Below are 12535 nucleotides of genomic sequence, written 5' to 3' on the forward strand. Positions count from 1 at the left end.
GATCCATGTTCTCATTCTGTTTACGCCAAATTCTGACTCTACCATCTGAATGTCTCAACAGAAATCGAGACTCATCAGACCAGGCAACATTTTTCCAGTCTTCAACTGTCCAATTTTGGTGAGCTCTTGCAAATTGTAGCCTCTTTTTCCTATTTGTAGTGGAGATGAGTGGTACCCGGTGGGGTCTTCTGCTGTTGTAGCCCATCCGCCTCAAGGTTGTGCGTGTTGTGGCTTCACAAATGCTTTGCTGCATACCTCGATTGTAACGAGTGGTTATTTCAGGCAAAGTTGCTCTTCTATCAGCTTGAATCAGTCGGCCCATTCTCCTCTGACCTCTAGCATCAACAAGGCATTTTCAGCCCACAGGACTGCCGCATACTGGATGTTTTTCCCTTTTCACACCATTCTTTGTAAACCCTAGAAATGGTTGTGCGTGAAAATCCCAGTAACTGAGCAGATTGTGAAATACTCAGACCGGCCCGTCTGGCACCAACAACCACGCCACGCTCAAAATTGCTTAAATCACCTTTCTTTCCCATTCTGACATTCAGTTTGGAGTTCAGGAGATTGTCTTGACCAGGACCACACCCCTAAATGCATTGAAGCAACTGCCATGTGATTGGTTGATTAGATAATTGCATTAATGAGAAATTGAACAGGTGTTCCTAATAATCCTTTAGGTGAGTGTAATAATGAAAGTTGTCCAGCTTGGTGAGAACTATATATGTACCTATTGAGGTAACTGGAGGTGAAAATAGGGGTGCTACAGAGCCCCCCTTACATGCCCATTTTCAAGGAGGCACTACAGAGCCCCCCCTGCACCTTTTTCAAGCCCTAATGGCCGACAACACTGATGTGTATGGAAAGTTTCAAGAGTTTTCACACATGTTAAGTACGCCAAAAATCCTTTCACAATTTATTATCTTCAATGTCTTGGGATCCTGCTGACCAAATGTTGGAGGAGCATTTAAAAGTTCAGAGCCTGCAATTGTCAAAAAATCCACATTAAATCCAAAATGGCCAACTTCCTGTTGGGCACAGCTAATGACTGCAATATGGAAAGTTCTCAGGCATGATGAGAACTATATATATGTAGAGTTTGTTGACTGTAGGTCACCACAAAAGGGTGCGCTACCGATATATTGATAGCGTAGTTGAAGTTGCATTATCACAGCAGAAGGGTTGCTCTCATGTCACAATAAGTAAGCAAGAATTTTGCAATTACAGACAGTGAATCTGACACTTTTATTTGTTCTGTTTGTGTGTCTTATATTTGAGAGGGTTGTCACTCAATGCAGAGAAATAAGTAATAAAAAAGATACCAACACACTATAGGCTATTGAAGGACTGGCTTTGGTAAGCTCGGACGTTATCGGTTCTGCTGTCGGTACTGGAGAAATTAAGAAAATACATTTATTATTGCTATAAAGAGAAAGTTATTTTATCTCGCCAGCCATTTATATGTATAATGATATGAAACCATTTGACTGTGATGCAATTTAGCTATAGAGAGAGAGAGATCTCTCAAGCGGTGCCACAGCGACCACAACACGAGCCCTGCTTAATGAGTGACGACAGAGGACAGAACTAAACATTCAAACATAGCCTGGTTTAGATCTGTGATATTAGTCTGATTTTATTTCAGATTTCGCCTTCCAAAGATTCTAAAAATAATATTTATACATAAGCCGCATTCTGTCTAGCACAACTTCCTTCTCTTCACAGCGTGGGACATTTCTCCCTAAAACACAAAGTTAACGTCAGAATCAGCACGATTTATTGTTGTAAAATGCAGTCTAGCTACTGTTGCTAAATTGCGGGACACGTTTAATAATAAAAAGAGCGCAAGAGATACCGTTCCCAAGGCAGCGCGCGCTCCAAAACAGACCGCAACGAGACAAGCGAAGTATAGGCTACTTTGGGTTTCATGTGCGTGTCTAAACAATTAACTATACACAAAAATATGTCAAAACGACTGGCTTGGAGATTCACTTAAACACAGTTTATGTCTTAAATGGACGTAGTTATGGAAAAAGTTGGGAGAAAATATGGTGTATCAGGAGCCAATTAGATCTGAACTCGGTCTTAAAGGGGAAGCAGTCTAATCAACATGCTGACGATTGAGCCATTACTGCGAATCAAACAACAAAAGGCAAAGAGAAAATCACTTACAGCTCTTGAATGAATAACTTCTGCATTAATGAGCATTAATCTATCTATGATAAACTATGCAGTGTTATTTTACAATTGATTACTTTGTTAGATTTCTTTTTAGACCACACCAGAACATTAATGTTAGTAGACTTTCCTGAAATTAAATCATTGTGCCTATATAATGTCTATCTTTGTTTAATATATATATATATATATATATATATATATATATATATATATATATATATATATATATATATATATATATATATACAAAAAGAACCGTTAAGAATACCGTTAAAGTACCGGATCAATAAGCAGTATCGGTATGAGTAGTAATACCATTAAAACCTTAACGATACCCATCCCTAGTTATGCCTGTGCTTCTCTTGGATGCTCTGAATATTGGATTACGTGTCTGGATTGCCCCTTAATTAAAGCTGCATTTGGATCTCAACCTTCATGTCTCGAAGCAGTTCGTAAAACACCTGCTTTGTTTATTTAATATATTTGTTATACATTATTGATACAATATGTTTTTACTTTAATTTAAGTGTACAAGTGCAGATTGGTCAAGTGTTCAATAAATGTATTTGTTGAGAAATATTGTCTATCTTAATTAATTATTTGTGTTACATTTTATCTTTCAAATAAGAGGTTAAAAACAAGAACATATCGGCCAAATATATCAGCAGCATTAAATCGGCCATCGGCCAACCCGGATTTCAAAAGATCGGCATCAGCCTGAAAAAACACATATCGGTCGACCTCTAATTCAAATAAATATAAGAGGATTTTTTCAAAGCCTGTTGTAACTGCCATATTTCTTTTTGCTAGTTGGTGGCACTAAGACTGTGACCTACAATAGCCAAATCCTTGTGATCAGCCCCCATGAACAAACAGACAGCACCAGTATGATTTAAATCACACAATGCACGCAGAAAATATGGGACACGTCCTGTTTCCCACTTTTTCAATTAATTTATTGCCTCGCCATGGCAACACAGTTTGATATATCAAAAATCCGTTCACATTTTAGCATCTCAATGTCTTGGCATAAGGTTGCCTAAATCTGGTGACAGTCACATGAATCCCCTTGGAGCAGTATTCAAAAGTTCAGGGCCAGCAATTTTCAAAAAGTGCACATTCAATCCAAAATGACCAACTTACTGTTGGGCAGAGCTAATGACTGTAATATTCAAAGTTGTCCAGCTTGATGAGAACAATATATGTAGAAAGCTTGGTGACCATAGAAGAAACTGGCCTCACCACTTTTGTCAAAAGGTGGAACTACACAGTTCCCCAGCCATGCCCATGTGTTAAATTATGCCCAGGCCTAAAGGCCGACAACTCTGATGTGTGTGCAAAATATCATGAAAATTCAAGCATGCCAAGTACCTCAAAAACATGCAAATAAACATAAAAAGGAATACTGACATTTAATTTGTTTGCATGCAACACTGTTTAAGATATCAAGAATCCCTTCAGAATTTTAAATCTGCACTGTCTTGACATTATTCTAAAAAAATAAAGAAAGTAAAAATAAGAGGAGTATTTAAAAGTCTGTCAAATATGCCACACTTCCATTCGCCAGTTGGTTGCGCTACAAACGTGACCAACAATAGACACATCAATGTAATCAGCCCTCATTTTTTATGTAAATCACACGATGCACACAGAAGATATGAGTCACTTCCTTTTCCCATTTTTTGACGTTACTTGAATGAACCACATAAAGACTACACGAATGCCACAAAACAGCCTCTGATGGAAGCAATTACATTCTGATACAGCGTGTCATTTGAGAGAAAAGTGTGCATTTCCTGTGCAGTGTCTGGATTTACCTAAAATGGAGAAAAAATACTCTGGCAGAAGGGCATCAAATCAATCTAATTAATCTAATTTGGATGAATATCCTGCAGACAGTGCATGTTTGCTAATGCATCATATTTTAAGGAAAGATTCTGAGCTTTCTGGGCCTGATGAGAATAAAAAGAGAGGCCATTACCGTACTATATTTTTAAAGAGCAACATGCAGGTTGAATTTATAACTGAATTAATACTTTATATTGTCTGCAGAGGTCTTTTAAAAACACATATGTAGAAATTACTAATGAAATCTCATTTAATGTAGAGATTTTGATGAAAATGTGCTAGGCTCTGGAATACGCCTTTCCCGCTATCAACGCGTCATATGACGTAGGGCTGAGGCAAACAAAAGAGCTCATGGTCAGCTCTCATTGTGGGTGTTGATGTAGTTAGAGCAGTACAGAAAGTTTTAGAGAAGCCATAATGGTAAATTATTGTGTTTGTGCTGGTTGCACGAATTCCAGCCTGTCAGGACATCGTGTCCATCATTTTCCTTCTAGAAAAAACAAGGCTTTTCGGTCTTGAGTGCGTTTTGTGCAGGTGAAGAGAGCAGACTTCACTGCCGCGTCTGTTACCACACACTCGGTCGTTTGTGGCGCACATTTCACTCCGGAGAATTATCGACCTGGAGATTTGTTGGAGTCTCGGATGGGATTTCGGAGTAAGGACCACGTGAGGCTGATTACTGATGCTGTTCCCTCGGTGCACTCGATGGAATCAAGTCCACCGTGAAAGTGTACACCGGATTTTGGCGCGGGCTGGACTGGAGGACAAAGTGCTAAGACATTCTGTGCAACGAAAACGAGGACTTAGCAGAGTAAGTCTTACATTTAATTATATTAACTCTTAATTTGCTCATAATTATAGGACTGTGGGCCATCATAGGCATGTTCGTCCACACCGGAGAACTCGGTTTCTTCATTCGCATCCATTGTAACCTGAGCTTGAACTTGACCAGACTCCCTCGCCCATCGTCACTTCCGGTTAGTGCTTTATAGACGCAGAAGTTATTTTATCACAATTTATCTCAAAATATCGTTAATGGCTAAATATATATTACTCCAGTTCAGAAAATCTAGTTGTTTTATCATCAACATACACTATGCTATATAGGGGTGTCCAACCTGCATGTTGCTCTTTAAAGGCCACCATCCATTAAAACAGGCAGCAAGGCTTCTGCAAACACTGGGTATCATCCAAATATGGAGAAATCAATTCTCCTGCTGCTTCAGTCTGCTTTGGATTATAAATTACTGTTGCATTCCTATTGTGCATCCAGTTGAAACAAAACAGATGACCCTTTTAGTCATCTCCATTTTTGCTTTGTTCCCTCTCTCAAACAAAACACATTTTTGCTTGCTGCAGGGGTTTTTGATTAAAAGCAGACACTCTGCATCAAACTGGCCACTATTGCCAAGCATCTGCTTGGTCTACTGAGGGGGAACGATGGTCAAGTGTAGACACTTTACGATAATGAAACGGGCTTACCCTCAGTTTGCAACCAGAGGAGGACGCCGGCTCCCAAAACTGTGAAGAAGACAGAGATACTTTTCTTCATGTTGGCTGAGATGCAGAAACTTATGGCTGGAATGGTTGTACTCTGCTCAGCTGCTTCTGAGACAACTGAAGTAGCCAATAAGCTGTGAAGGCAAGTGGACTGAGGAAGAGAAAGATTACGTGATGAAGACTTCAAGGCTTCTTTACAGCCTCCTCTTGTTTAAGACCCTGTAATGAAGAGAGAGAGGAACAATTATTAATGTTCAAGGTTCAACAATAGCCACTTTTCCACTATATGGCCAGTGCAAGCCAGGGCTATCAGCTGGCCAGCCAGGGCCAATAGCCTCAGACCTTGAGCTGTGAAACCAAAATCGATCTGCGTTCCCATCATTGAGACAATAGCCCCGCAACATTGCCCTAAAACCCGCCCTTAATACGCCACCCAGTGTCAACGTCACACGCCCCATCCATTTCACAAGCAAGAGAGAAACATGCATCATGTTACCTAGTTATCTAAAATATCCAGCTTATATTAATGTAAACATTAGCTAGCTAGCAAGATAAGTTAGTGTTGACAACCCAGCAACTGTAACTACCATGGTGTCCCGAGCGGTCTCTCCACTATCAGCGGGACAATGTCCCAGCACACTATCCATGATCTCGACACATGAAAGTTCTTTCTTTGGGCACCATCTATTGTACATTTTACTGGATTTTACACTACCCACAAATTTTATTTTTCCCGAACCTATATCGTTGTGCGCTGGATACACAAACTGGCAAGTTTGGTGAAACTCTGTCTCAGACTCCAATTGGCCTTGTTTGTCCAAGGGTAATCAGCTAGCCAAAGGCCATTGGCCCAGAGAAAGCCCCAAGATGGCACGATAAAGCCCCGGAAGTGACATTGGGAACACAACTGACATGCACTAACATGCCCTAATTTGGCCGACAGTGGAAACACGGCTAGCAAGGACTAGCAAGGCAGAAATAAAATGTTTTCTTTGCAATGAAGGAACATATTAATTTGCGATTATAGCTGGATATCATACAGCTAGAATGTAACTCTGGTAAAGCTAGAATGTTCATTTGTAATTTTTTAAACTATACTAGGGTTAAAAAGAAAATGCTTCCAAAGACAATCACAAGTCATTCTCACAACTAATAAAAAGAAGAAAAAAAACACATCTATGTCGACCAGCTAGAAAACTTAACCTTGATAACAAGCTTAAAATCAGCAGATTTTTCAGAATAACAATGTTCAATGCATTGACTTGAAACTCAAAATTCATCACTGTGACATGCTTCCTTAATAGAGAGGACCAGGGTGGTATTCAAATTCCTTTGCACTTCCATCTTAGCACCATGACTTGTGAGAGGCTGACCCCTAACCGCATCAGAGCAGAGCAGTGGAATGGCGGCTCTCAAGTCTGGAGGCTGCTTAAGGAGTGTCCCTTTCAAATGGCTGGTGATGGGATCTGTCCAGCGTTAATAACATAATGTGTCTGCTCTCTTTTTGCTCCTGCATGTCTCGAAGCAATTAGTGGCTCCCAGTTGCTCTGCAGGACTGGGGGCCTAAATTAACAGGCACGAAAAGGGGGCTAGTGTCGGTCACTTTTCATTTGGCCAAGGGGGACAAAGAGCCCCGACCTGCGCCCTACTTTTCACACTTCTCTGACTCCTGGGTAATGGGGAAACAAAGGCGGGGCTATTGTTGCCCCTTAAGACAGTACAGATCCTTCTACACGCAGGACCACATGAAAGAAAAGGAATGGAGAGATGTAGAGTACCTTACACAACTTTCACAAGCACCACAATTAACCATATGTACACAATGGATTTTCATTTTAGTAAATGGGGAAACAATGCAGAAATAACAACAGTGTGTTTATTAAAGTTAACATTTTGTTTTTGTGTTGAACATTGACATTTTGTGTTTTGAATGAGTCACCTGTCCCTGACATTTTATATTGTGTAAAAGCATATTCACAAAGCACAAATTTCTACACAAAAATATTTAAATTATGCATTCGGCCTATTCACACCAGCAATAAAACTGTTACTGTAAAAATAACAATGAAGCATTCATCCTTTCTGGCATCTAGGTCCATTTTATTCTGCACGCAAAAAATTCAACAACAACAACAACAACAACAACAACAACTCACCAACTAATAATACTTAATATTGCCATATAAAATAATACTGTGTATATTCGCATTATAAAGGGTTCCAACTCTTTGTGACCAATAAAGATCTATGACTTTTCCAGTAATTTGTGATTGCTGGATATGGAATTTTAAAAATAATTTGGATTCAGACAGATTTGTTAATGAATCAATTAGCTTCATTTATGAACTGTTGAGACCAATTAATTGATCACTGTGGGAACCCTAATTATACTACGATATAGTCCTATATCACACAGATTATTTGTCGTAAATGATGCCATTCCAGGATAGTGAAAACATACCCGTTACATTATTTAACTCAGTTTTATTTTACATTAAAATCGTTCTGTCAGATGGGTAGAATGACATAAGCTTTTGTCCAATATGAAAATGTTCTTTTAATCTTTTGAGCTAAAAGAGTTAATCATACCACAAAGACATACTGTAACTTTCATTTATTTAAACTAAGGTGCACTCGTAAACTAACTCGTTCTGAAAATCCGAACATTTCTGACGCTAGACGTCAGATTTCAAAACATGATAAATAACCGCCTGTAAATTTCAAATATGCTAATTTGCTATATCACTTATGGTGAGGTAATAAGGAGAAAGCCGGATACAGTACATAATAGTTTTACACTGTGTCCTGACCAGAAGTGATGACATAAGATTCCATTAACAAGTAATTGGTCTATCCACTCCGAATGTGATTAAGCTGTGTATTGCAGCACACATTTAATATACAGTTATATGGAGTGGGATTTCTAACCATTGAGATTTCGATGAGCTACCCAGTACAACACCACAGAAATAGAAAGCAAGTAATTGCCAAAATGTCCTGTAACTATGGGAGGATTTTCAGGACTATTTTTAAAACAAATCGCAAATTGTTTTTGCAATATTTTGCTATTTGCAGACGCATAAATTGCAACATAATCCAAATGCAATAGTGTAATACCGTAAGTCTGCCAAATTTCAATTGGAAAAGAAAAGTCAATTTGCATTTCCTATATGTTACGAGTGATGACCCTTTCATATTGAGAAAGTAATATTAATTATCCAGTTTGCCATTTCGCTTCCACGGCATCCCATATGGAGCCTGCCAAAATTCAAATGGAATCACAATTCCCTTTGCATTGCATTACCGATGCCTTACACAGACACCTGTTAATCAGTTATGGGGTGGGAGTTGATACTGTGGGGCGTGTTTGTATTTGGAAGTGACGTCAGTCACAGTCGACCGTATTTTAGAGCACCTGCTGCCTTGCTGTTGTCGGGGAGAATTGAAGACACTTTTTCCCTCTCAGTAAGAAAACTCAGGGGTTCCAGGTGTCAAAGGTTAGAGTTTATTGAGCAACACAACAAACCCGAGAAAGCCAACTAACGATCTGATTCACTTGGTCCGGATTCTCGTTCTTTATGCAGTTTGTTTTCTTGCATTACCTCATACACACACCCCTCTTATTATTTTTTGTTATTATTATTTCACATATCCTCTGACTTTTTACAATGGTGGAAACCTGGCTTTTAGTTTTTTTAGGAAACCTTTTAAATAAATTTATTATGAAAGTATACATTGAGTAAATGGAATATAACAGTCTAAGCATAATACAGTCACTCTGACTATTGGCCACATTCTTTTCTGCCCATGTGATCATAAATAAATTGTCCCATCAAACATCATAATCTCTCTATCGATTGATTTTACACCTACTGTGCTTTTATCTACACTATTAACAGGGTTCACACAAGGTCCTTAAAGTGCTTGAATTTAGTGAAGTAATGGAACACCTGAAAAATCACCTTGTTTTGATAAAAAGTGCTTGAGATTAAAGCAGATTGTTTCCTCTATGTAATGTGTGTCTATCAAAGATGAGGCAGACTCCACTTTCATTGAATAATGTGTCTTAATATCCTTTCTGTTCTTTACAGTCAGATAAAAAAAGTACAAATAAATATTCATTTTAATCTTACGCAGCATGTATGCACTAAACAAATGAGAGATTCTCGTTGATGTTTGCTGAACCAGAACACTGTGAGCCGCTCATTGAACCGTTAATAAAGTGACAGTAAACATTTTAGCATTTCTTATACAAATGAATGTAAACTCAATGTAATTACTTGTAAATTGTACACATTATTTCAAACAATGATAGCTCATACCATTATTATACAATTTCATGATACAATATTAATGTAATTTAGATTTTATTAAATAATTTTTACAAAGTTACATTTCTGTAATATTTTTTCATTTAATTTTTATTATATCAAAACAATATTATATTAAATCGTGAACCTCATATCGTATATCATCCCATCCCTTGCGATAAGTGAAGCAAAACAGAGCTTGTTTAATTAGAATAACCCAGGAGAAAATTGTAAATTGTTTTGCTTTTCCCATGGTACATTCTCATAAGCACAACGGATAACTTACATCTGAATTGCACCAAAATCGCTTAAAGAATGTAAGAAATGCACGTGGCTGTAAAGTTTTCCATGTTGCCATGCCTGTTGTATGCATCTTGATGTTGAGAAGCTAGTTAGACTTCTTTAACTTCGTCGAAGCACTACTATGATCAGAAGCATTTATTTACACTGACTTTCGGGGTCTCTTACTCATTCTTTACAATTATTTTGTTCTTCACATTTTAGAATTATAGTAAAGTCATCAAAACAATGGAATAACATAAATGGAATTATGGGAATTATGATGAGACTAAAACAATAAAAATAAATAAGTTACATTTTAGCACCTTCAAAGTAGCCATCATTTGCTTAGAATTTGCAGAATTGTACAGTACTCTTGGCATTTTCTCAACCAACTTCTTCAGGTATCACAATGGGATGCTTTTAAAACAGTAAAGGAGTTCCCATCTATGCTGGGCACTTATTGGCTTCTTCTCTTTATTATTCGGTGAAAGACTTTTTTCTTTTAATAATTGTAGTTTTATACTTAAATAAATTACTATGTTAACACAATTACATTTTTGTCTACAAAACTAATTTAAAACATTTAAGCATACACCTTCAGATCAAAAGGTTTTTAAAATCATGTGAACATTTCAGTCAAGTGACCCCCAAACTTTTGAAAGGCAGTGCAAGTATTTTGGACCCTTATAGTTTCTGTTTGTTTTTTTAATGGTATCTTCTTCTGGATAAGCAGTTGGCTGTTTAAGGTGCATATTAAACTGCAAAAGGCTGTGTTTTAATTATATTAATATATAGTCTGCATGTGCTGATCGCTGCAATCTGCTTCACAAAGCGAGTGTGATGCTTATGATCAGAGACTATTTAGCCTTGAAAGGGACCAATACAGTGTGGTCAAGGTATGAGCGGCCGGCTTTACACATTCATTTTGAAGTGCGCAACACATGCAGATTGCAGATTATATATTTATTTAAAGAAATCTCAGCCTTTTGTGGTTTAATCATCACACTAGAACAGATTACAATTTAAAATTTGTTATTTTTTCATTTTCCATGAATTCATTTCATCCCAAATATGTCAATTTCCGCATTTATAGTTCATTCGGTTTTATTCTACGTCGTGGAAATCACTTGGCACTATGTGCTGTATAGAATTGGAAGCGTGCAAACGAGGTGAAACTAGATTTTCAGGAATCCAAATTGAATTCAGCATTTTCTGTTTCATTTCATTAAAATCTACAACCTAGGTCAAGTTTTGGTCTCGCATGGGACTTGAAGGCAGGTCTTGGTCTGTATCTGGGCCTCAAGGGGTCTAGTCTTGGCCTGGCCGTCGGAGGGTCTGGACTTGATTTCACCTCTGCTTTTTTATTTCGCTTTGGTGTGAATAAGACTTGATATATATATATATATACATATACATATATATATACACACACACTCACCTAAAGGATTATTAGGAACACCATACTAATACTGTGTTTGACCCCCTTTCGCCTTCAGAACTGCCTTAATTCTACGTGGCATTGATTCAACAAGGTGCTGAAAGCATTCATTAGAAAGGTTTCCCATATTGATAGGATAGCATCTTGCAGTTGATGGAGATTTGTGGGCTGCACATCCAGGGCACGAAGCTCCCGTTCCACCACATCCCAAAGATGCTCTATTGGGTTGAGATCTGGTGACTGTGGGGGCCATTTTAGTACAGTGAACTCATTGTCATGTTCAAGAAACCAATTTGAAATGATTCGAGCTTTGTGACATGGTGCATTATCCTGCTGGAAGTAGCCATCAGAGGATGGGTACATGGTGGCCATAAAGGGATGGACATGGTCAGAAACAATGCTCAGGTAGGCCGTGGCATTTAAACGATGCCCAATTGGCACTAAGGGGCCTAAAGTGTGCCAAGAAAACATCCCCCACACCATTACACCACCACCACCAGCCTGCACAGTGGTAACAAGGCATGATGGATCCATGTTCTCATTCTGTTTACGCCAAATTCTGACTCTACCATCTGAATGTCTCAACAGATATCGAGACTCATCAGACCAGGCAACATTTTTCCAGTCTTCAACTGTCCAATTTTGGTGAGCTCTTGCAAATTGTAGCCTCTTTTTCCTATTTGTAGTGGAGATGAGTGGTACCCGGTGGGGTCTTCTGCTGTTGTAGCCCATCCGCCGCAAGGTTGTGCGTGTTGTGGCTTCACAAATGCTTTGCTGCATACCTCAGTTGTAACGAGTTGTTATTTCAGGCAAAGTTGCTCTTCTATCAGCTTGAATCAGTCGGCCCATTCTCCTCTCACCTCTAGCATCAACAAGGCATTTTCGCCCACAGGACTGCCGCATACTGGATGTTTTTCCCTTTTCACACCATTCTTTGTAAACCCTAGAAATGGTTGTGCGTGAAAATCCCAGTAAC

The 12535-nt window shown here is 38.5% G+C and overlaps 1 protein-coding gene across 1 annotated transcript in view; it reads right to left on the bottom strand.

The window, feature by feature from the left end:
• The window catches only part of bmpr1ab (bone morphogenetic protein receptor, type IAb), a 75550-nt gene that overhangs the window by 28759 nt on the left and 34256 nt on the right, over nt 1-12535 (bottom strand). Inside the window, exon 3 of the mRNA XM_052103418.1 lies at nt 5512-5748. Within this exon, the coding sequence (XP_051959378.1) occupies nt 5512-5581 (70 nt within the window). The 5' untranslated portion in view covers nt 5582-5748. The remainder of the gene's footprint in view (nt 1-5511; nt 5749-12535) is intronic.

The sequence above is a fragment of the Xyrauchen texanus genome, chromosome 33, assembly GCF_025860055.1.
Source record: "Xyrauchen texanus isolate HMW12.3.18 chromosome 33, RBS_HiC_50CHRs, whole genome shotgun sequence".
NCBI lineage: Eukaryota > Metazoa > Chordata > Actinopteri > Cypriniformes > Catostomidae > Xyrauchen > Xyrauchen texanus.